Raw genomic sequence first — 26739 nt, forward strand, 5'->3', positions numbered from 1 at the left:
CGCTTATGTACTTATGTATGTTACGATTATTATTAATCTACAATAAATATGAACTTGAATTTAGTATCTGTCGTCTGTCCGTGTGTGTCCCCCTCCTCTCGCATCGAAACCCTACTCGGTCCTCCCTTTACTCCCTCCCCTCCTGTGCTCCCTCTTTTCTTCTATCTATCACAAAGATTTACTGACCAACGAGGGCGTACATAGTGCTTGTGATCTATCTGCCCTGCCTCATGTTTATGGAGCCTGCCAGAAGTCAGCGACTTTTGGGTTTCGTTTTGTTGTGATCTGTTTGCAGACACCTGGATATCGGCCTGTCTTGTAGCAAAATCACAGATTACGTATTTTAGTTCACTTTAAATGAATCCATGAATAATCAAACCTTTGCAGAACCCCGCAGTTATTCCCTATTCTGCTTTGCCATGTCTTTGCTTTTATAAATAGCTGCAACTGTTAGGCTTTATTCATCGTTGTACTCTAGTTAGAGCTGCAGCAGCTGCTAGATACTTTACAGCACCCTGTGGCCTTCTTACCTTCCAGTTCTTACAGACAAGTAGCTGTTTCTAGAATATGTAAGCCCTCTGCCCTTTTAACAGTCATTTAATAGTTTTTTTTAACACGTGAGTGGTAAAATGAAATGTACATCAGAAAACAATTGTTATTAAAAATGTGTTTAAGTAAAGTAGCACTTCAATCCTGATTCGCATTTTTTTAAATCAATCTTTTTATTTTGTACGCCCTAATCCTGTTATAATACATTACATCGTCCAAATGAGAAGTATTATCCCACTGCATGTTGGCGATTGAGTAAACAGCAGGTTGTATGTAAGCCTGGGCGGAGTGAGTAAAAAAAAATGCTGTTCGCTGTAATTTTCTGGGGCGGGTGTTTGTTGGAGCTGTGAAATTATTGCTAATGGTACCATGAACAGCGCAAACGGGCGCTGCTTCCTTTCTGCCAAAGAAGTAGAATGTTGACTCGAGCGGCTGCTTTCTCAACACAAATGTCCAGTTTCTCAATGCGAGCGGTCGCGGCCACTCGCACTGCGAAATCCGACGGCCCGCATTGAGAAATCTCACCGGGAGGTTGATTTCCCTCGCTTGCGCTTACCAACTTGACATTGGCGAGAGCGTATGAGGAAAAATCGCACCGGGAGGTGGATTTTCCTCGCTTGAGCTCGCCCTCTTAATGTTGACATGGGTGAGCGATGAAAAAACCCTGCGCTGTGAGTTCTGAACTTTGCAAGCTCTGCGTAACATGGAGTGCAAAAAACTCAACAAACTCTACGAGCGGAGCGGAGTTCACCGCCCAGACTTATTTGTATGTGTGGCAGTGTGTCATTTCATTTGCTTTCATTGGCCTCCTTTGATGGGAATGGAAAGCAAATTCTTGCGCCTGCACCAGTAAAAACACCAAAGTCTCCAAATTGCTCAAAGTCGTATTTTCAAAGTTTTTCTGTGATTTATAAAATGATGTAGAAAATAGAGACTACAATACAAAAAGTTCAGAAATATAGACGGCAAAAATAAAGATAAAGCATAACTGTCACAAAAAATGTGGTCATATACTTATTAGTACATCCCTTCCCAAATCACTGCCGCAGGAACCTTCAATCAACCCTATCCACCTCAAATAGAAATAAAAAACACAGTATCCAAAGGCATGTCATGCGAGGTCGTTTTATTTACATAGAACAAAAATAGAAATAAAAAACAATGCTTAATTCTCAAACACTTAATTATTTAGTGAGGTATGGTGAATACATAAAATGTCAATCGCTTCGATTAATTTTATAGCATAGTATTTGCTACTGTAATCTATAAGGTAATAAAAAGTGCAAAATATAAAATTGCACTCAAAATTTAAGATGGAACCTAGTATCCACTAAGCCTGCTTCTACTGGCAAGGATTTCATTCAGATCGTTACTACATGTTCGTACTCTAGCAAATGAGATCTTGCTTTATTTTCTGATTCTTCCTGTTGGAATGGTGTGGATGGTGGAGGATGTTTGCTGGGCTCCTGAGTGGTCACATGTTATAAAGCTCCATCATGGCTCCTTTCCCAGGCAGCACCTGTTGGATAGATCATATGTCTGGTACTGGAGCAAGTCAGATTACATTCAATCAATCATAACACTTGTAAAACGCGCTATTTACCTGCAAGGGCCTCAAGGCGCTGGGGGTGGGGGTGGGGGGTGCTGCTACTGCTTGAAGAGCAGGTCATGAGGAGTCTTCTGAAGACCGCCAGGTCTTGGGTCTGCCGTAGGTGGGTGCGGAGCGGGTTCCAGGTCTTCCGGAGCTGGTGGGTGGGGTTGTCGAAGCTGAGTTGTCTATTGAGGTATGCTGGTCCGGTGTTGTGGAGTGCTTTGTGTGCGTGGGTGAGGAGCTTGAAGGTTATCCTCTTGTTGATGGAGAGCCAGTGCAGGTCTCTCAGGTGGGGTGTGATGTGGCTGCGGCGGGGCATGTCGAGGATCAGACGTGCAGAGGCGTTCTGGATGCGTTGCAGCCGTCTCAGGAGTTTGGCCGAAGTTCCTGCGTAGAAGGCATTTCCGTAGTCCAACCTGCTGCTGACGAGGGCCTGGGTGACCGTTCTTCTCATTTTGGTGGGGATCCACTTGTAGATCCTGCGGAGCATGCGGAGGGTGTTGAAGCAGGAGGAGGAGTCGACGTTGACCTGCTTAGTCATGGAGAGGGTGGAATCGGGTGTTGAGGAGGATGCATCTGAGGTGGTTGGGTTCTTTCCTGGGCGGAGGTTTGGTGGAGCGGATGCTGGTGAAGCTGTAGTTCCGGCAGGTGAAGGGTCCTTGGGTGCGCTTCGGGGTGGCCTGGTAGCAGGTGTGTTCTCGTCCGGAGTTGAGTGCGTGTGGCGTTCGCGGGGGCCTGGGGTTCTGGTGCTGGGCGCGGACGGGCGCAGACGGGCTTGCCTTAGAGGGGGAGGTGGGAGGGAGGAGCAGCTGGGAGGGGGGAAGGACGAATGGGCGAGCGGGGGGGCGGGGCAACAGGGGACGCAGTGGCGGGAGAGCAGGAGGAAGGGACGGCGAAGGGGAAACATAGGCAAAAGGGCACAGAAGTAACCAGGGGAGAAAACGGTCACAGAAACAAATGAAACATTAGCAGAAGCGGTCACACTTGTAGACTTTGTTTTCAAATCTTTGTGTCCCATTCATGTTCACGCCCCTATTCTGTTCTGTGCTTGTTTCCAGTATGGTATGCCTGAATGGCAAGTGCAGCCGCGACATGCTTCCTGCACGCTATGTGTACAGTTTAATAGTGCAGGTTGGCTCAAGAGCAAAGGACCAGGTCGTTACTGAGGCTGAGTGCTGCTACAACCTAGGGATTTAAGGAATTGATTTCCCCACCAAAGGCTCTCGGAAATTGCATAATATGAGTGGTACTCAGCAAGAGAACACACCAATCCGGAAAGAGCTGAAGCTGACCCAAAGGGTGAGATACAATGACTGACTTCTGTAGTCGCAGTCAACATGGCTCACGGGTGGCGGGACGGGCGCGGGTGTGGGGGGAGAGGATGGGGGGGCGAGTGTCACGCCGTGGGATCGGAAAGTACATTTATTTTTTAAAGGCCGGGTCCCCCGTCTTCTCTGCGCCCTGCTCTCCTGCCTTCGACAGGACCAGGAAGCAGGTATCCAGACTCCCTCCCCTAAACCAATCACAATGCTGCGATGCAGCATTGTGATTCATCTGAACGCCGTGACACGGGGCTCAGCCAGGGGCTGGAGGGGTGGGCATGTTCTCCATGCAGTCTGTAATGCAGCCTGCATGGTGAACAAGGAAGTGCGCATTACAGTTTTGGGCGGCCCGACAGGGTCGACCAAACAGTCCTTGCACAATTTAGGAGTGAGCAAACCACTCCTCTCCTGCCCTGCTCGGAGAGCAGAGCAGCCCCGCCCATCCACCCGCCACCAAGCAGCAGGACACGAAACATTAAATGACATTAAACTCGAAGTTATTGCCATTTTATGTTTCTCACTGCTTAAAAGCAGTGGGGCGACACTCCTCCGCCGTAGAGGAGAAGCCACCCCTGGACGTCTGATGAATTCACTTTGGGAAAATTTCGGAAGTTGGGAACCGCCTGGACACCGCCGAGATCACCAATTACAGTTCAGTGGCCCATCATTGTTTATTCTGTTGATGTGGTTATAAGTGTTTCAACCCTCTCCATTCTCTCACTTTTGGATATTTTCAGGGCCAGGCCTCTTGGGACAGAAAAAGACATGCGATAAGATTTATTCTGAGATGCTAAAAGGGCAAATAACGTCTAGAGCAGAAGCACTGCTCTTTTAGACTCCTAGTTGTATATATATTTATATTCCAACAACAGAATTAAACGTCTGAAGCATAAATGTGTAATAGCTTTACATGCTATGGATAATTGTTCTTCTACTGGTTTGACAATAGTTAAAAAAATGTAACCATTGTAGAAGTTCTGACTCAAGCGTAAAGGGATCATTATGAGTCCCATGTATCCCGGATTGTAATTCTGCACTTAGGTGAGGAATTTCCCGTGTTCAAAATGACAGTTTGTCTGAACTTTGTTTTTTATCGGGAGCTTCCTGAAACTTTTAGCTTAATTGAGATGGTCAGTCTATTTCGCGTCTGAATCCACTTCTTTGTATGGGCAAGGCTGCGACAGCATGCGCTAGTGCATGTGATTCACTTGTGAGACACTATTGTTAACAAAAAAAGTGCATGGAGCCCCCCTTTTGCTTTCAATTTATTTGCTTGCCCGGCACTCTTCTTTACGGCCCTCCTAACTGGTCACCACAGGCTTAGCATCATTTCCGCTGCTTTGTGTGGAGCAGGGAACAAGCACTGATTGAATCAACTTAATCCGTGCCCGTCGCTGCTCCCGACGTGATTGAGGTACTATTTTGTTCTTTTTAACTTCTAGTGAAGGTAAAAAAAATTATTGCACAATTATTTAAAATCATTGCAATATGCACATCCAGAAAATGACATTTTAAGTAGAAAAGAAGAATTCAAGTCTGTTAAAAAAGACAATAAAAATAATGGATTGGGTAATGCGAAGGGAAAGCAGAAAAGCCAAGGGACTGGCACATAGGGAGGGGAAAATTCAAACTTGCTCGGATGATTGAATCGAGGAGTTAATTGCTGTGATGAATTTTACAAAGCGAGTCGCCAATTGTGGCGAGTCTCCCCTCATACAGGCCTCGAGCGCTTCTTGACAAGTCCTGATGCCTAGAAACAGCCAAATTGGTCTCAGCCAAAATATTCTTTGCGCCCGGAGTTGATGGCAAATGCACAGAATGTGGATTAGGCTTTCCTCTCCCTGATTGCAGAAACGACACTGAGAGGAGGCTTCTTTCACGTATCCTTGGCCAAACTTGTATGCCTTCAACGGAATTAAGCCGAAGCGAAATCTCATTAATTGATGTTTGATATACGGCTTCATTGCTGATGCGAGATAAGATGGTGATGTTTTCGGGGCATATAGTTTGGCAGCCCAGGGACCGTGATAAAGTTGCAGAACCTGTTGCATGTCCGATTGATTTGATAGAATTTTGGCTTGCTTGGTAAAAAGCTTTGCTTTCGTTTCGTCGGGCAAAGGAGAGGACCATATGTTCCCCGCTTCAAGGGAATTGAGGCAGAATGTCAAATACTTATTCCATGGTGTAGTTGGATTACTAAGCAGGAGCCATATGCAACCCTTCAGCGAGTGGGGGTTAGCTTGTTTCGCTTTCAGACAGTATGAGACGTATCTTGCTCCCATAATCCAGCGCATAGAGGATAAGGAAAATTCTTTCCGGATTTGGGCATGGGAAGTCGAATTTGGCAATCGGAAGACCCGGCGATAGCATGATGATTGTGCTCTATCTAGCCAGTTGTTCATTTTGTCTTTGAAGATTATTGCGCCAAAGGAGATTGTGGGCAGGAATTTTGCGTTGATTAATTTTATCAAAGGGACAAAATCTTGGGAATGCAGAGCACTCTTCGTTCTCATGAAGGCCCCCTCTAAACTGCGAGCCACTGCCTGCATCTCTGTTGTATGCACCGAGCATCTCCCTTTATGGTCAATCCAGACGCCCAGATATTTATATGCGGTGACAGTCTCCAGTGGTTTCCCTTCTATATACCACTTGATCTTTTTTCCATTCGCAGGTGAGATTGCCATCGTTTTGGTTTTACTAACGTTTATCTCTAGCATATTGTTTTTACAATACTGGGCGAGGTAATTGAGCAATCTTTGGAGGCCCACCTGGGTTTTGTCTAGAAGAATGGTATCGTCTGCGTACTGCAGCATTTGGATTTTACATTGGCCGATTCCTGGAGGGAAGGCTCTTGATCGGGACAACCATTCTGGTAGGTCGGCGAGATACAGATTGAAGAGTAATGGCGCAAGGGTGCATCCTTGTTTTAGGCCCCTATTAGTGAAAATTTTGTTAGAGGTAGACCATTTCGATGTTACTCTGACTTTTACCCAGGTGTCCGTGTGTAGGGCTATTATTGCGTTTAGTAGTGCCTGTGGGATGCCCCATCTTGCCAGTTTTTCCCACAATTTAGGCCGACTAACGCTGTCGAAGGCTTTACGAAAGTCGATGAATCCCATGTACATTGATTTGCCTTTTGCAGCTAGAGTTGTTTCCATCAGGTGGGCTATGGAGATCAAGTTGCCCTCGATGTGGCAACCTTTACGGAAGCCGGTTTGGCTAAAAGGGATTAAGTTTTTCGTTTCCACCCATTTTGTAAGTTCTTTTAAAAGTATACTTGCGTATGCTTTCCCATCCACATCAAGCAGGGCTATCATTTGATAGTTATCGGGATTGGAACGCGAGCCTTTTTTATGAAAAGGTACAAGGAATGATCCTTGCCAAGAGGGCGGGATTGTGTTTCCCAGTATTGCATCTTTAAAGAGGGGGGTCAGTATCGCAGCCCATTTTTGAGCGGAGGTTTTGAGTACTTGCGTAGGAATCCCGTTGGGTCCGGGTGCACCGCTGGAGCGCATTTTCTTTATGACTCCTACTATTTCTTCTGTGGATATCGTGATGGTGGCGGTTGTGCCATCCTCGGTGATGAGCTGATCGGGCATAGGTTGGGTACTACTGCTGTTATTTGATGTGTACGGTGCCGTATATAATGTTTTGACGTAATTCTCCCAGTCTGCGGGGGAGATATTAGCTGCAGTGGGTGGTTTAGTGGCTTTAGTAACCTCATTTACCCAATTCCAAAATTTTCTTTGGTCCTTGGTTTTAATTATCTCAAAGGCTGTCGCCCAACGGAGCTCTTCTTCCTGTCTTGTTAGGGCGAATCTGGCCTTTCTGTAATTTTTTCTGGCGGCAGATATGTCACTCCTCAGGGATTTATATTCACTTTTGTTGCTCGCATGGACTCGTTGCAACTTATTTAATTTACTCTTTGCGGAGATTATACGTTGTTTTTGCTCTAACAAAGTAGTTGGGACCAAAAGGTCCTTCGGAGGGCTATCTGGAAGTTTTAATGCTAATTGGTCTCTAAATTCGCTTAGTCTTTTCTCCCAGGAAAATCCTGTCAGGTAGTCAGTGCCATCCAGACGCTGTTCGGAGAGAAGACTGTCAACTTCCGCTTCAATTGCTTCATGATTCCATTCAGACCATCTTAGTTTCCTTACATTCTGACGGTATGATTCCCTTCCAATCAGGGGAGTTATCGGGCGGTGTTGCTGCCTAAGGGCAATCTTGCATACTAGAATTGCATGATCGCTGTCTAAGGATGGTATTATCGAGAGCTGATGTGCCAGATGGAAGGCAGTGAAGGATATCCATATGTAGTCTAAAGTCGCCATGCGGGATGAGGATATATGGGTATATGCAGCAGGTTGATCAGAGGCTAACCTTCCGTTAAGAATGCGGAGGCCTGATTGATTTAACTTTGTTGCTAACATTGTTCCATTGGCCTCCTTCCGTTGAAATTGGGACTTTATCTCCGGGATTGCCCACTCTTCATTTACTAGTGATATTTGGGAGTATTGGGTGGGGTCAGTATCCATTAAATTGGAGTTGAAGTCACCCGTTATCAGCCACAGATCATTTGGGAATAAAGCTTCAAGTTTATTTATTATAGGAAGCAAGTTGCTTAAAGTGGTCTCTCGACGAATTTTTGCGGGATGTAGATAGACACAGCCAAGAATGATTTTTTTGCTTTATTTTCCCCTTAACGTGACTCTTAGTCTCAATGCTGAGGAAAATGTAGTCGCCTTCGCCGTTGTAGAGTGTCTCTAATTTTGCAACCAATGTATTCTTTACGGCGATCAGCACGCCTCCAGATGCATGGCCACCTGCTGTAGATGGGATAGCAAAGGATTCGGCTACAGTGAAATCTTCCCAGGTGGTGTTCTCCAGGGCCCAGGTTTCTTGAATAGCAAAGACATCGTTTGAATTCCAGAGTTTCGTGGTTAATCGGCCTATTTTCTCTTTTGTTAGGCCCCGGATGTTCCAGGAGCAAATGTTTAAGCAACCGGCTGTATCATACTTTGGTTTGTTTTCATGCTGAATTGTCTGTACACTACTACACTAAGGCCTTGGAAAGCCAGGACCAGTCTTGGGATTTGTTTGATTTAAATACACATTTACGTGGGCCGCCTGCTGTTATGGCTGTTACTTGAAGCGGAGTATCAATCCAGGGTGCTGCTTTTGATTCCTGTCTGTGGCCGCCTAACATCGGGGGTAGCTGTTGTTTGCTCCCTTCCAAATTTAAGATAGGGCTAATGTTGTTGGTCAATAGGGGTTCTGGGGTGTTTTTTAAAAAGGCCGGATAGTTAATGGTAGTATGAAGGCTAGCTTGAATGCCCCATTCGCTCAGTTGCTTTGCGTTCCTAAATAAAGTTGCAGCCAGTTCTGAGTTGAAAACGGTTACCAAGGTTGACTCATTTTTCTGGCCCATAACAGTGTCTATAAAGGCCACTGTTTCAATGTCCGCTGTGTTGACATTTTCTAAGCCTGGAAGATGTTGGCATAGCTTTAAGAAATTTCCCCTGTTTAGGATATCCCATTGGCCCTGAGATTCATTTTACTTTACTTCTAGTGAAGGTGTGTGACTAGCAAAAATTTACCCAGCAGGACAAGCAAAATTGCAACGTTTTATTTTCCGTACTTAACTTTTTTTATTATGCCAATTCTTTTTTTGCTCACTTATCACTCATGTTTTGTTTTTGCTCATGGGTGTTGTTCTGAAAAGATGACGATTATCGTGTTCTATATATTGCAAAGCGATTATCTTGTTCTATATATTGCAAAGCGACATTGTTTCTTTCTTATGTGTAATTTTCGAAATTATGCAGTGCAGAACACCCCAATCTGCCCCACTCCGATCCATGCCAATCCACCCCACCCTACACCAAAACACCCCAGACCAATCCAGTCCACCCCACTCACCCCAATTTACTCCAATCCACCACACTCCAGTCCACCAAACACACCCCAATCTTCTCCACTCCAGTCCAAAACAATCTACCCCACTTAAATCCAGCAATCCAAAACAATCTGCCCCACTCAGTCTAAAATAATCTGCCCCATCCAAAACAATGTGTCCCTCTCCAATCTACCCACTCCAATCTCCCTCACTCCAATGCAAAACAATCCGCCCAACTCTAACCTGCCCCACTCCAATCCAAAACAATCTGCCCCATTGCAAAGTAATCTGCCCCACTCCAGTCCAAAACAATCTGCCCTTCTCCAAGCTGCCCCACTCCAATCTGCCCCAATCGAATCTGCTTCAATCCAAAACAATCTGCCCCACTCTAATCTGCCCCACTCCAATCCAAAACAATCTGCCTCACTCCAATCCAAGACAATCTGTTCCACTCCAGTCTGCCCCTCCCCAGTCAAAAACAATCTGGTCCACTACAGTCTACCCCATTCCAATCCAAAACAATCTGCCTCACTCCAGTTCAAACAATCTGCCCCACTCCAATCCAAACCAATCTGCCCCACGCCAATCTGCTGTACTCCAATCTACCTCGCTCCATCCCAATTCAACCCCTCCAATCTAATCCAATCCACCCACCTCACACCAATCCAATTAACCCCAGTCCAGTCTGCCCCACCACAATCCAAAACAATCTGCCCCACTCCTAACCAAATCAATCTGCCCAAAACAATCTGCATACTCCAATCCAAAACAATCTGCCTCACTTCATCCAGTAATCCCTCCCACAAACTCTGTCCCACTCCAATCCAAAACCATCTGCCTCACACCAAAACAATCTGCCCCATTCCAATACACAATCTGTGCACTCCAATTCAAAACAATCTTACCCACTCCAATCCAGAATAATCTGCCCCACTCCAATACAGCAACCTTAAAAAAGTCTGCCCCACTCCAATCCAAAACAATCTGCCTCACTCCAAAACAAGCTGCACCACTCCAAAATAATTTCCCCACTCCAATGCAAAAGAATCTATTCCAATTCAATACAAAACAACAAACTGCTCCACTCCAAAATAATCTGCCCCACTCCAATACAATCTGCTCCACTCCAATCCAAAACAATCTGCTCCACTTCAATCCAAAACAATCTGTCCCACTCCAATCTGCTCGACACCAACCCAAAATATTCTGCCTCACTCCAGTTTACCTCACTCAATCCAAAACAAACTGCCCCACTCCAATCCAAAACAATTTGCCCCAATCCAATTTAAAACAATCTGCTGCAATCCAATAGGCCCTACTCCAATGCAAAACAATCTGCCCACTCCAATCCAAAACAATTTGCCCCACTCCAATGCAAACAATGTGCTCCACTCCAATCCAAAGCAATCAACCCCACTCCGATCCGCCGCACTCCAGTCCCAATCCACCTCACCCCATTTCAATCTACCCAACTCCACTCAATCCACCCCACTCTACTGGAATCCAATCCGCTCCACTACCTCAGTCCACTTCAACTCACTCAACCCTTATCCACCGCACGCCACTCTACTGTACGCCACTGCACTTTGCAACACTCTCTGCCAGTGATCCATTGAACTCTACTCCTCTCTAATCAGCTCTACAATACTCTACTCTCCCTGCAACTTGTACTTCAACAAATTCACTCTACAACTCTCTACTCCCCCACTCCAATCTACAACATTCTACTCCCCTACTACACTCTATGCCACTCCACACCACTAACGTTTAGCCATGCTGAACAGCAGTCACGCTGGTGTACAACATCATAAAAACACACTACCAATAGCTCTTATGTAGGCCAGACCTATTGGTAATGCAATAGATTGTTTCTGTTGTGGGATTCCTCTTGCACTTAGATGATCTTTTTAAATCCAGTTTTCTCTTTCTTAGCTGTTGCTGAACATTTGCCCAAAAATGCAAATATTATCATTCACTGAATACTAACGCCTCTCAGCGACACCTCCACTGCATTATATTTGTTGTGGAAGACCCACCTTCTCCTATCTAATTCTCTACAATCATTGATGTAAGATAAAAAATGCATCTTTTTGGTATGTTTTGTTTTCGAAAACCAATACATTTGTGAGTTAGAAGTATTGATCGCCGTAATCATTTGGTTACCGGTTATTGCTCTCATAAATAAGTTCGTTTTTTGTTTATTCCTAGGTACAGCTTGAGAAACTCATGTCCAAGCAGATGGAGTTTTTGCGGAATCCCTCTTTGGTTGAGAAACTTCAGTTTTGTGAGAGACGCCATTCCGCAGGAATCTATAGACAAAACTCAGAAGAGCACAGCCCCAATGGCCAGACATCAGACGCCTCAGATGGGCAAGGTACTCAAGCAAGCAAGTCACTCAACTCTAATTATATCAAACATAAAACAAAAAAAAATGATTCAGAGTGGACAGGTGCTGATTTCAGTAAGGCATGACTCGGTAATCCTTTTTGTAATAAAATATGACAACATAGAAGTCGGCATGACCAACAGAACTTTGTAGTTAAATCCCCAATATGTGCCTGACAATAGTTTTTTTTTGTTCTAGTGGCTGATATGTGATGTGGTGGATGTGAAACAACGTCACAATTTAATGTACTGACTACTGAGCAAATTAGAATTCTCTTTTTTTCCTTAAGGTGTTTCTAGTGAAGGAGAATTCTCATGCAAATGCAATTTAGAGATGCAAGTACAGTGCATGTCTCCACTGTATTTTTAATTATAATGTATCCTTTAGTCAAATTTATGTGAACTATTTATGCAAAATATTTCCCCTGCCCTGCACCTAATCAGCCATGGTGGGCCAACTCCCATTTGTTACAGCCTTAAGCCATGCGTCGCGGGTTGGTCACAGTGCAAGCCCTAGCCTTTGGCTGGCCCTGCTCCAACTAGCCGCAGGGAGTGTATGTCAAACTTGTGGCAGGAGGCCATGCAGGTCCTAGGATTTAATGTAGGCAAGTTGTTCTATTGAATTGTTTTGTGCTTTTCATATGAACTCTTTTGGGGAGGATGGTGTTATTGTTTGTGGGTGGGGAGGTGTGAATTATTTTCCTCAATTTTCTGCAGAATATCTTCAGTAACATTTTCTGTTCTTCCTGTTTCCTGGGTAGCTGGTGTCTGTGTGTTCTTCTTCATAGCCATCCGGGTTTTTAAGGTGCTCCTTTTTGTGCTTTGTAGATGCTTTCTCATTATCAAAGTTCCTAAGGAGTAGAGATCTATATGCCCCCTCCTTCAATTTATGTCGCACAGCTTGCATGTGGAGATTCTCCAGAGGAATGCGTGAACAATTAATACACAATGGAATCTTTCATTACTTTTCGCCCTCTGTGGTTTCTCCAATGCAGAGAACATCCTCTTCCTCAGCTTGAGTAAAGGTTCAGCAAGCTCCTTGTCATCCTTATTAGACCTTCTTCAATTTGTCAAGCATCACGTTCTCTCTGTGAGAGCAGCGCATGTGTCTGCTTTTCCCCAAATGGAAGGTGTGCCAGACTACAGAAGGAGACTCAGCACAGCCGTCTCTGTACCAATAACAACGACTACAAGTGCCATTTTGGGTGTTTGGGAGTCTACGGTCTTGGTACAGAGACTGTTCATTATCGAACAAGATCACTGGACTCTGTAGACCCTTTGACACATGTTTTTTGTTAAACATTGGGGGAGGGGGGGCTTTGTGGCTTTCTCCCCCCACACCTGCCCTTGGATTCATAGAGTGCCCACCCAGACCCCTTCTGTGTCCTTTCTTTTTTTTTATGGATGCACAGACTTTGCACCCTGTTGGCAGCTTCAAAATATTTATTCTTTTTTGGACTAATGGCCCGTAGAGCTCTACGTTTTTTAATTCTTTCAAGCCAGGCTTATTTTGTACCAGTAATGTCTCAAAAACTACTGAATTAACTTACACCAAACCAGGGAAATGCACATTCTATAGTAAAGTGCAAATGTCTTGCTCGGTTTGGTTTAATTCTGAAGACTTTTCTTTTCTTTTCAGAGAGCAAATAATTGTGTGGAAGTCAAAATGGGAAATGTCACTTTTTTTGTACACTTCCTCTTTCATCTCCCTCTCTATTCATACCTCAACCTTTGAGTTGAAGGTTGACTGCTTTATGAGCCCTAGTCAAGCAGCAACCACAATCCGAGTCAGTATGAGAAGCAGGCACACACTAAATTAACCTGGGCTCATCATCTGGTAGCTTGGCACAGGGCAGTCAGGCTTAACTTATTTGTGCAACACTTCAAACAGTAAAACAGTGAAAACACCACACAAAAAGATTCTACACCAGGTTCGAAAATAGAACTTAGTTTAATAAATAAAACAAGATAAAAAAAAAAATCCAGTAAGTAGACCAGCGATATTCAATTTCAAAGTGTTTAGGTAAAGAAAAAGTGCCTAGAAGCATAAAGCGCTATTTGGGATATCTGGTCACGCTGGACCAGGACAAACTCAAAAGTACATACCAACAACGATAGAGCGCGAGCCGGAAACAGGGATCCAGTGAGGTACGCTGAACAAAAGTACCTTAATCCTGGGCAAAACGACATTGAGGATGCATGCTACAGTCGAGGTGAAGCATCTGGGGGAGACTTCAAAGACAGGCCTTTCACACTTAGGCTCTGCCCTTCCAAGTTGAAATGAAAGTGTAAACTGCACACACAGGCTCTGCAATGGCAGGCCTGAGCCATGGTTAGAGGGCTACTTAAGTGGGTAGGACAATAAGTGCTGCAGGCCCACTAGTAGCATTTAATATACAGGCCCTGGGCATATGTAATGTACTTTACTAGGGATTTATACGTAATTGAATATGCCCCCACCCTCCAGTGCCAACATCCTCCCAGTCACTCATCCCACAAATCACATGGCCTGTGACTGTGCACAGTGGCTTTTTGTCACAGGGTCCTATGTTCAACTCCCTGTGCATTCATCTCCTGCTAAGCTTCCATGCACCCAACTTGGCAAAGGTCCTGTTTTCTTACACTAACATGGCTGCTGCAACATCTACCTGATGTGCTCATTCACCAGTACATTTCACAAATGTAATGAAGTTGTTCCCCCGGTTTCATGTTATTTTTTCACTGTTCACTGTCTATAAGTTGCATTATTTGTCATTCAGTTGCTAAAGTATTGAAGTGTATGTTGCTTTGGCAAACTGACAGTTTTCTGGATATCTTCCTGGTAGTATCTTTTTAAAATAATACTTTGATTTGGCTAAAATATTGATCACCTGCCATTCAAGGGCAAGCACATTCTTCTGATCTCGAAATGCACAATACCGCAACACATAGACCTATCATGGCCAACCTGTAATAACAGTGAATGCACAGCAACATAAACAACAGACATGTTTCTGTTCCGTAAATGTCATAATAATCAGGCACCAAGGCTTCCCTAGAGCAATATAATTCTGATATTTGGAATGCCCACCTCTCCTTAAAGATCATGTTTAAATTTTCCACCAATGCAACCTTGCACCTGAACGTAATTGCATTCATAAAACAGGATGGATACAAAGTAACTTCTTCCCTTTGCAAGAAGGGGATAAACCGAAACTAGACGTGACGCACACACACGCGCACACACACACACACACACACTTACACTCACTCTCACTCACTCTCACTCACACTCGCTCTCACTTACACTCGCACTCACTTACACTCACACTCACTCTCACTTACTATCACACTCACTCTCACTTACACTGACTCTCACACTCACTCTCATACTTTACTAGGAAATATATGTGAAGGTCCTGATTTACAAAGATAAACTATGAGTCTGTGCACATACAAAGATTTTGAATGTCCTATCTTTTTGTGTGCGGAGATTCCGCAGTTGCATATATTCTACTAGTAAAATATCTTAGTGAATAGCAAACAATGGTTAACTTACACAAACGTGTTAGTTTACCTTTGTGAATTAGATCCTAGATAATTAGAATGACCTTTCTTTCGTTTCTGAAATTCTTGTGATCCTATGATGGAATATTGAGTTCATGGTAAACCTACACCAATTTTTGGAACTTTATAAAATTGTCAAAAGTTTTTTAAAAAACGCGGGTGAAGAATCCTGACAAGAGTTGGTTTTGCAGAAGTGAAAAAATCCACAAACATACTCTTCACAAGAGAATTTTTCTTCTGAAAAATCTTTAGCAAAAGCTATTTTTGACAGAAATGCAATTTTGCATATCACTAGTTTCATTCTGTCTGCTGTTACTTTTCCAAGCGCGTAGACAACATGTACCTCAAATGCATTTTAACTGTGACTCTGCAGCATGGAAGTATTTACTATAGTGTGGTTTGACCTTTTTTCTGAGCTCAAACATTTTGTAAGTTATGTAAAACAAATGTTGCACTGAGTTACTTTTTTATCCTTAATTTCCTTAATTCCTAATACCTTGTAGAACATTGTTACATATGGAGCATGATTATGAGAGCAGCACTAATGGCTATATGTACAAAGCATTTTTGTGGTTGGAAACAGTCCAATTTACAGAATTGGGTTGTTTTCTGACGCCAAAAGTGCTTTTACAAATGTAAAATCACAAATTTCGATTTGGTAACACGCTTCCGAAACGCATATTGTGTTTACAATTCTGTATTTGAAAGGGGCGTGTTAAGGGTGTTCCTTCCAAATCCAGAATTACAGTGGCATGTATGAATATTTTGCTAGCCAGTTCCGGTTGTAAAATCTTCATTTTTTTGCCGATACCTCAAAGGAAGTGGTAACCATTTGCAAATGGGAAGGGGATCCTCAAGGGACCCTTTCTCCTTTGTGAATGTTAAAACAAATAATTTTCTAGAGCAGGCAGTGATCACTAGGACTCTCATAAAATAAAACTTCAAAGTTTCATTTATTTTTTATTTTTTAAATTCATCCCATTTTCCTTTAGCAGGCCACCATCCCTGTAATGGTCACGATTCCTAATGAGTAGCAAATTGCGCTCTACCTCACACATATTCTTGTGGTGTCTTTTTTATTTTATTGCCTGTTACTACCAGAAAAGAGGTACTGGGCAGATTTAATTCTGAAATGTCCTCATGTATCAGAGGCATTGATAATTATTATAATTTTATTTTAATGAATGAACCGGCAGCAGCCGTGGCAGGGGAAACCACTTTGAAAAACAAAATGTCGACACAGTCGCAGGCCGGGGAGGCACAGCCAGACCGGATAGGGGCCCGTGTTCAACGCCGCTTGAGGGTGGGCCCCGAGGGCGGGAAGACCAGCAAGCTAGCAAAAAAATAGGCACCATGATTGGCAGGCGGCTATTAAAACGGCCCAATCAGGAGGAGGGCCTTTGTGTCAGAACAACGTTAAAGGAGGCGAGTGGCAGCAATGCCTTCTTCTGGATCGAGTCAAAAGGATAAGAAAAGGGTCACTGCTTGCAAAGACAGACATTAAGTTGGCTTTCCGTCTCCTACCAGTACGCCCTGACAGCTACCACCTTCTGGGGCGTTATCTTGATGGCCGCAGTTACTACTACAATAGATGCCTCCCAATGGGATGTGCAATTTTGTGTGCCTAATTTGAGATGTTCAGCAGTTTCCTAGAATGGGATCTAGGGGTCCACCACCCAGCGCGGGGAAAGGTTTTCTACCTTGATGACTTCCTCTTCATTGGTGTGCCAGGTACCACTCCGTGTGAAGGTGTACTGGGCCATTTCGTGGCCATGGTAGGAGAACTGGGGGTGCCACTAGTACACGAAAAAACAGAGGGCCCGGTCACGCAGCTATCCTTTTTGGTGATTGAGTTGGACACGCTTGAAGGTATATGTCTCCTGCCCCCAGCCAAGATAGAGGATATCGGGCAATTAATCGGTCTATTGCTGCTGAGGAACAAGGCCACAATAGGAGAAATGCAGCAACTGCTAGGAAATCTGAATTTTGCCAACTGCGTGATCCCAGCAGGGAGCCCGTTTGAGAGTTACTTAGCTTGGCTGATCAAAGGACTGACAAAGAGACACACCCAGGTTAGGCTAACCAGAGGGATAAAAGATGACCTCAGGCAGTGGGCAGGCTTTTTGGAGGGTTTCAACGGCATCCTGATGTGGCATGAACCTTGGGTGACCGCAAGGCAGCTGGAACTTTACACTGATGCAGTAGATCCGATCTGACAACAGGTTAATACTGTTGGAGAACGCCTTCTCCCCAAAAACAGCAGCGCAGTATCGTAAGCGCTGAGGGACATTTCAAAAGCTGACCGGAGCTTAAGTGCACTATGGAGTGAAAATTAGGGACGTGGAAGCGTTCTCAGTAATTTGCCAGCATTTATTGAGGCTTTTATCTGCTGTATGTTCGAGTTCTAGTAAGAGTTGAGCTATCAACCCAAAACCTAATTAATAAATACTCTATTGTGAGGCATAAAGGGTTATGATCACTCTCTTCCCTTCCTAGTACAGTCATGACATTAACTAGGTGCCACAGTTTCAGATCAACCATTACATAGTCAATGTGACTTTCAGATCTATGGCTGTTAAACATATATGTCCTCTTAGGGTCAGATGTAGTCCTTCCATTGTGTCACTCGTATGCCAGATTCGATAGTGAGTGCTTTTCGCTGGAGGGCAGCCAGTGTCCATCTCTTAATTGTGGCAATCTCCTTTTGAAGGATAGCCCATCTTTTATCCTCCTCCACTCTGATTTCAACATCGTCCCTAGCAAGGGGCTCAAATGTGGTGTTGAAATCACCAGCAGGAATCAGATTAATCCCAAGCTGTTGTCTATCCAAGAAGACTTCCAGGGATTGAATTGTTGACGAGGCAACCCCTCCCATTTCACCTTTCGCATAGATATTACAAAATGACACAATAAACTTTCTGCCACAACTTACTTCAATATCTAATATGACCTCACTATCTGTTTTTTAATTGTCGGATTTTGCAATTCAGGCAGGACTTAACCCATGTTACCAATCCTCCTGTAGGCCTCCCTCCTTTACTTGGCTTTGCCTGGATAAAATACATAAGAAAACTCAGTCTATATACAGGGCCTGTTCACCAAGTTTCTTGAAAGAAACATACATCAAAGTTATTGATAAAACTACACCAATGTGGAAGTAGCAGCTTAGCCTTGAGTCCTGCGGCTTCCCAAGAGATTAATGAGGTTATTGATGGAAAGTGATTAGCCTGGGTACTGCTAAAGAGACAAATAAATGGACAATTTGTGCCCTTCGTTGAGTTTTTTAGTGCACTCTAAGAGATGGATCCTGTCTGGATGTTAGCAGGAGACGTTAGTTCCCACACATCATAGGCCATTCCCAGACAAATGGGGCTACTGTTCTCATGGGATGTCTGCATGTCTATGGTTCTTGAAAAACTGAAAAATTGAAATCCACTACGGATTGCTCTGCCCCCTCAGCTAATACAAACTATAACTGCCCTGGTATTTTACATATATTTTGCACCACCCCCAAAATCCCTCCCCCCACCGCATTGGCAGCGCCTGATGGTTATTGCACGGGCATGTAACTTAATTAGCCGCTTTTATTTGGGGTTAATATTGAGAGAAAATGCCTAGGCCATACCCAAGTCAGTCATTATTATCAAGCCCAGACATAACATCTGGCAAGTGGGCAGATTCGCTAGGTGGCATCAGTCCCCTTCCCCCTGAACTTCCGTATTTAAACTGTATACTTGAGTTTTTATGGTAGCAGGACCAAATATCTAGCGTGACAAGGCTATTGACGATGTTCCTGTCCATAAACATACTTTTGATTGTCGAAGGGTGTCGCAGCATGGGAACATCTTCTAGCACCCATGATATCCTCCCTGATAACTGAATGGCATCCCCTGGTGTGTCTTATCCAGTGGGCTACTTTGTTTTTTAGTGACTCTTCGTCTTCGAAATTCGTTGGATTTAACAGTTTTGGGACATTGACCATCGCCAGTCTGAACCTATTCTTGGGATAGCTATTCAGACAGTTTCTTCCCCTTCGATAGGCCCCCTCTCTGTAACCAGTGGGTGTAGGTGCATTGTTTCTATTTCTACTGCTGGATCTTGGGGTATTAAGGTTAAACATAGATCTGTGGGTCTGTGGTTTGCTAGATGTTGCTTAGGCCAAATAAGCTGGCCTGAGCAGACTCGCCCTAGAGTTATTTGTAGGCCTCTGCGCCGGTGCTAGTGTAGTAACTGCTCCTACATTTCTAGAACTAGGCATCAGCAGCCACCCTTGCAGCGTCAGTGTCCCCTTTAAGGTCAGAATCTGGTCCAATATACTCATAAGAAGACTAACCTCAATTGTAACTCTCCAACCTCCGCTTTGAACTCCATAATAAGAGGAAGATAAGTGGTCATATAGGGGGTCGATAGATTAGGGTGTATTGGACCAGTCCCCAATGCACTCCTATCTTTAGCAGATGTAACTGTGGGCCCCTCCTCCTCTTGCATCAGGGGAAGAAATCGGGTTTGAAATACCATTGGTGTAGCTGGCGGTGGCGCTGCAACCCCTGATGCTTCTGATTGGCTGGAGGGAGGTATCACTGGTTTGTGAAAGTAGCTTGACATGTTTTGAGGTCCCTTTTTTGCTTTGGTGGTAATAACTTCATTTTGAGCAGTGACGACCCCTATAGTAGACTTCACTTTCTCAATTTGCTGATCTATCCCACTGAAGGGTTGGCTGTCAATTTGCCAAGTAGCTTTAGTATAATTGGCAATTTGTTGACAAGATTCAACCAGCTTCTGTTTCTCCATATTACCAAAGTAACCAAGTACACAAAGGCAATTTTAATTCCTGATAATCAAACTTAGGTCAGGTTCCCCATTAAGGTGTTTGCGAAGTGTAAGTAGAAAGTTGCCCCCCCCCCCCCTTTTACCTCAACGAGAGTGCACCCTTCTAAAGCCCTTGCTTAAACTTGGCCCAGAGTGCTCTTTCTTCTACTTATTGTTGTGTAAATAGTTTTATAGCCCATAGGTCCTATCATACAGCTGCGGAACAAGGTACAAGCTCCCAACACCTGATATAATCACTTAATATATGCGCATCTGCAACCAAGTGCCAGTCACATGCAGGGAGTGAACACAGTTCAAAAATCTTTGCAAACAGAAACATTAGCTTGCTTTTTTGGCCTCCAAGGAGCCACTCTCATTTGGGAAGTCAAGTCAACAACACTGACTGTTGGGTGGCTTATTTAGTTTGCTTAATGCACAGTCTGAGGCACAGTCATTCCCACATGCTATAACCGTATTAGATACTGCAGACCCGGAGCACGCAGCCCAATGGCTCACTATACGCTTCTCTTCTCCAGAATGTGAATATCAATTAGTCCCCATATGCAGTGAGACATGCAGCCAGTAAAGTTGAGGGCAAAGCTTGAAAACAAAATAAGGCTTAACAACAAGGGTCTTGTGCCAAAATCAAGGAGGGTTGCCATGCTCTGCCTCTTCCTGGCAATGACAGGCCCACCCTTGGCCCAGGCGCGGCCCGCACACATCCCTGACAGTGGGGCAGCTCAGATCTTTAAATAGGCTGCAGTGGGAACAGCTGAAGAGAGTGCAGTGGGTTGTGGGATATGGAGTCCCCAGTGACCATTTGGCATGGCAGCTTACCCCCTGCAGTTCTGGCAGAATCCAGGCAGTGTTGGCACTAAGTCCCCAGCAGCCCTGAACACGAAACATGAAGGCACTAGTCCACCAGCGCCAATGCATCAACCAAGGCTCAGGCTGCACTCGGCTTCACCCATAAGCATTCTTGCTTTGGCCCGTCTCCAGCGGAATAACCAACGTTTGGGCGCAAACCCATCTTAATGCGGTGTCATATTAAACGAAGCAGTGACTGAGAAGGATCCGGCGGGTGCCTCCTACTGCAGGGCAGCCATAAAAGGGTGTGGGCAGATGCAACCAAAGCGTAGGAATAAGAGGTGCCACATCTTAAGGGGGCTTTTTTGGGGTATTCAGCGCATTTAGGAGCAAGAGCAGGAAATCACACTTTTAAAGGCTGCCTTTGCGCTGGCTGTTTTCAGGGTTACAGGGTTAGTGAGCTGGTAGCCTCTTCCAGATACAGCGTGCTTAAGAGGCAAGGACTTTCCCCTGGGGGAAAGTCACATGACAATACATCTCCGCTGCTCCAAGACAGACCAGGAGGCCAAGAGCAAGTGCACGCGCTTAGATTGCCTGGAGGATAACGGGTGCCGCCCTGTCTGCCTCATGAGTAGATACATGCAGGATGGGCTACAGCAGGGGTACCCACAGTTTCAACATGGGGATCGCTCATATCTTAGTCATGTCCAGTTTAATACGGTCCTCAGGATGGACCTGGCTAAGGCTGGTCTCCCCCTAAAGAATTCGGTTCACACTCATTTCACATAGGCGCCGCTGTTACAGTCGCGTTGAGCGGGCTGATTGGGGAGCACATAAAGAGAACAGGTCGCTGGGCTTTGGGTGCCTTTAAGGGCTACATTCGACACACTGCTGTTTAAGACATTTTTGTGTCGTGACAGACCACCTAGAATGCGGAGTATGGATTCTGGGATACTCCTACATCGCGAGGGCTCAATGGTGTCTGTCAGCACGGAAGAACTACAAAGGGAAGTGGCTGCACAATACAGTGGTGGCATGGATAGGCAGATTGGGCATGAGATGAGAACAATTGATACCTGCCATCGAGAGTGGGCTTCACCAGTTAAGGAAGCCAGACTCAGTAGTGGGTACACCTTGGGGGAAAGTACTTGGCCAACTTAAGGCGAAAGGGCCTGTTAGGGGCCATTATATCCGGCCTCACAGATGTGGTCAGGCTCATTTGCCTGGCTGAGCTGATTTGGTCAGAAATCATAACACGCAGTGAATGGCGGGGATCTTGGAATCAGGCAGAGGTCTAGACGTAAGTTGAATATCACAATGGGTAAAACATACAAAGGGAATGGTTGGGGCTTCGTAGGCCCCAGGCTCATTAATCCCCAAACCCAGGGGCACTACGAGGCAGATGGGGTTGACCTGACTGGGGTGGGCATGGACATGTTTTTATTGAACATATTGGGAGCCATAGAACATCTGCACTTCAGCTAGAAGGGATTAGCAAGGCAAGGGGAGCTACCTGAGGTTGGGAAACCACAAGCAGCGTGGCAGAGACAGCACAGAGGAACAGCTAGGACGAGCGCAATAGCCTAGAAAGAGTAGCCGCTCAAGTATGTGTTCTTGGGATGCCTTAGAGCAGGGGCCCCGGGTGAGCAGGGTATGGGTCAGTGAGATGGGTCAGCACAGGGTAGACACAGCACATGGCACAAGGACTGCCCAGAAAAATCTCAGCAGGAAGGTGAAACCTAGGGGGGCACCTAGGTGCTAGACCCCCATAAAAAGAGAGGCTACTGCTCTAGGCGCTGTGAGAAGGTGCTATCAGGGCAGTGGACTAAACAACTGGTGTTAACAATATCATATATGCATGAAGTTGTGAATGATCAATGATTTTATTCTGATGTGAATAAAAATGCAGCTGTTTTGCACCAGCAAGTGACTACCGTGTGTTAATAAAAGGGTCCGGGTGTACTGGGTAACGGCCGGAGAGCCCCGGGGTTGCAGGGTGTTCTCGCCCGTCTAGAAGGGGTTATACAAGTGTTGAAGAACAGCAGTCAATCCTATGATCTGACTTTCTTCTCTTATATTGCTTTTAGGTGAAAGGCCGCTGAACCTGCGTGTTACAAATCATCACAATCGACCACTGCAGCAGCTTCCATCAGATGGCGAGCAGCACTTAGGGAAGCAATTGTGCAATGAGCTTAGCATGATTTTTTCCAGCAGTGAAACAAACTCTCAATCCTCAGGTGAGGGATGTTACATGTGACACACATAACGATGCATGCATTTGAATTGAGAAGGATCCATAACTTAATAGTTGCTATCTGCCAAACTTTAGCACTGCAGTGAAAAACACAATGTTAAAACAAAAGCTATTTCATACACCTAGAGATTTACGAATATAGATAGTTTTTTCTTTAATAGATTAACAGAAATATTTACCAATTTCCAGTTGTCAAAATTTACTTTCCACTGTATTAGCTAGCAGCTTCAATCCGTGCTAAACCTGTCCCATGAAATTAAGATTATTATTGATCTGGAACTAATACAGTAAAATGTTGCAGCACATTAACTCATCAAATTAAATGTTGATTAATTAATAAAATAAAATAATATAAATATATTAGAATAATTACGTAGATTGTTCCTTTTCTTTTTAGGACACATGCTTAAAATTATGTATTTAATTAATTTAAATTATTTTTAGATAAAAACGTTTTTGTTAAAGTACTAGGGATTGACCGTGTGTGGTGCTTGACTTACTCCAAGACTGGACTGGAGTACATATATGACTGTTGTGACACTTTTAGGACTGTAATGACTTCATAAGTTCATTGTGTACATTATAAAAGACTCTTTCATGAGTGTGTGTTCTGTATTAGCATTTCCCTCCCAAATACCGCCTTAAAGTTCAATAAATAGCACCGATTCTTGAGTAAATATTCCCCATTTTCTCTTCTCACCGCTCCCCGCTGTCCATTCCCAGATTTACCACAAAGTAGTATACTTATATGTGCAGAGATCTCGGACACAGTGGCGTAGATCTCCGCATTTAAGCTAGGGGAGGGTGAGTTTTCCAGCCATAGGCTTGTGAATTGCATTTTGTAGTCTGTGAGTAGTAGTACTGTTGTGATACTCAATTACGTACTACAAAATGCAGTTTGTGAATTGGGCCCAGTGAGTCAGGATATGCTTTCAAAAACCATTCCAACATGGCAACAGGAACAATAACATATTTTCTTTGATACCTCGCAAGTTATTGTTAATTGTTATTGTTAATATAATTTTATATCGCGCCTAATCACCTGCAGGTCTCTAAGCGCTAGGAAAGATGGTATAAACAACAACACAACAAGATGGGAGCGGAGATCAAGACTGAACTGAACAAGTGAATAAATTGATCTATTCTTATCTTTCTGCAGAATGCCTTGGGATATTAAAGGATTACCCGCAGTCCGCATTTAACATCACTGAAGAGAAAGTCATAAAGACTGAGCCAGAAGATGGAAGCTAGCCATAACTGCATACCTAACCTTTGATCAATACCATCAGGCCTCACCAAGGAACCGAAAAAAAACTTGCAAGCCTTAACGACCAGTGTTGCCTCGTTCAGTTGAAACATAATTTATAGCCAAAGCCTCAAGACTGCCCTAGCTATCAGCTGAAAATAGATGAACTGAATAAACAGTGGTGCTGATGGCTATGCATTCCTAATACATATTTTTTAATGACCTACGAAGGTTCACAAATTAATATTGTGAGCCTTTTATTATTTGAAGAATGTATTATGTTTTATGTAACTTATAGAAACTTCGCTGTTGGGACATGTATTCAGTTGTTGAGCTGATGTGAATACAGTTCACTTTACTTGAAATTTCTGTGTCTAATTTAAATGTGTCTGGGGTAGAGGTTAATGTTATTATGTTAAGCTAAAAGTCAATGGGACTGTGTGAAAAATAATCTTGGTGTGGCAGACTTATACCCTATTTTGCAATAGTGAGTGTAGTGAGCATAGATTAGTACATGGTATGTTTAACAAAACTCCTGAAAATATAATTTAAAATCAGCGCCTCTCACTTTGGAGGAGCAGTAAACACATGTATTTTTTTCTGGCCTCTGCTGATTTTTTTGCCTCAGGAAATCATGCAGAAAGAAATTGAACCTAGCACATCCACCTCATTTCTCATTACAATTTCACGGTCAATATAATTTAGATTATATCTTTTTAAACATAACTACCCTTTCAATGGCATGTGGAGTATATAGCAGTATTATAATGAGATAGGCGTACCACAGATCACTAATCCCAGTAAATCTCTTATATGCATGAAAAGATCATTCAACCCATGTACAGTATTTGATCTGTGATGTTAGATTTCTTCAAGACACAAGGAGAACATATTCTTTATATTTCACTTATGAAAGAATTTAATGGGCAATTGATGTTCCTTTTTGAGCCCTGAAATGAGTTAATGAATGATGTCTTTACATTCCACTACACCATCTTGTGCAACATTAAATTCCTTAGTTGTAGTTATATGCAAATAATCACTCCATCCATAGATGTCAGGGATATGTGATAGACCTATATTTATAAAAATTCTAAAATGAAATATATATATATACACACACACACACACATCAAAGTTATGATATTCACAGTCTGTTACTCTCTTACTCATCCTTGCCAAACACTTCTCATTTAATTTTTGAATGGATTATTTCTCTGGGAGAAGATTGTTTTATCACAGTAGACAGTAACATTACGTTTTCAGGATTTTCCTTTGCCCTGTTGCATCATGTAAAACTTTTCTGTGAGTTGCTATCCTGGGTTCTTGTGCTCCCTACTTTCACATTGCATTGATTCACCACTTCTTAAAAAAGACCTTCAACCATACATGTCTGATGCGTTGTTTTATCAACCAGTCTCTAACATGCTTTTTCCAGCCAAACTGATTGCATGAATCAAAGTCCTGCAACTACCGGACTTTGTTTAATGCAATCATATCCTTGACTCTCGACAAGCCATTTTTTTACAAAGTGCTTGGGGCTGTATTTGCCATTTTTCAGTCCTTCATGACTTTAGATTAGACATAGATTGGGGCATCAACAGAGAACTCATTGTGTGTTTAAATCCATCTGTACAACACCATCACCAAAATCATTATTCCTGAGACTGAAGGCATTATTAATTCAGAATAATTGTTCAGCATTGAATTGCATGCTATTTTACTTATACACAATGGGAATCACAATCTCTGTTTTTTAACACTCGTCTATAAACATCAGCTATTCTAAGAGCCAAATGGCTTGCAGTTGTTCTGATGATACATAACAGGAGGTCAATTCAATTAAATTGTATTCATTATGATTTGGAATTCCAAAGAATTCCACATAAAAGTACATCTTAAAAACACATTACATTCCAAAAAAAAAGAATTGCCAATCTAATTTCGTCTCATCATTTTGTCTAACAACACAAATAAGCATATAAGTAACAGCCGTTCTAGAGGTTTTACAGTGCCAGAAGGGGTGAACCTTGAGTAATCAGATTGCCATAAATAAAATACTTACACCCTTATACAGACTTATAATCTACTTCTATCATAAAACATTCAACATTAAAAGTTATTGTAAAGTACAGAAGTTTACAATAGCTTAGCAGCAAAACACGGATTTAATGTGCTTGAGATCCTAAAGGATGAGTAACTAGCAGTAGAAGGTCTAACTTCAACTACTTATGCCTCACTCATGATTCTTCAAATTTTTGTTAGCTGTTGACTAGTGAATGGCTCATAATAAATTGAAAAAGAATGAATCCAAACAGAAGATACTTGTTGTCA

The 26739-nt window shown here is 43.5% G+C and overlaps 1 protein-coding gene across 1 annotated transcript in view; it reads left to right on the forward strand.

The window, feature by feature from the left end:
- The window catches only part of NAB1 (NGFI-A binding protein 1), a 153359-nt gene extending 127027 nt beyond the window's left edge, over positions 1 to 26332 (forward strand). The window contains exons 6-8 of the mRNA XM_078680393.1: positions 11567 to 11732; positions 22993 to 23142; positions 24319 to 26332. Coding sequence (XP_078536519.1) covers positions 11567 to 11732; positions 22993 to 23142; positions 24319 to 24410 — 408 coding nt within the window. The 3' untranslated portion in view covers positions 24411 to 26332. The remainder of the gene's footprint in view (positions 1 to 11566; positions 11733 to 22992; positions 23143 to 24318) is intronic.
- Positions 26333 to 26739: the final 407 nt, after the last annotated feature.

This window comes from Lissotriton helveticus, chromosome 3_1 (genome assembly GCF_964261635.1).
Source record: "Lissotriton helveticus chromosome 3_1, aLisHel1.1, whole genome shotgun sequence".
NCBI classification, from domain to species: domain Eukaryota; kingdom Metazoa; phylum Chordata; class Amphibia; order Caudata; family Salamandridae; genus Lissotriton; species Lissotriton helveticus.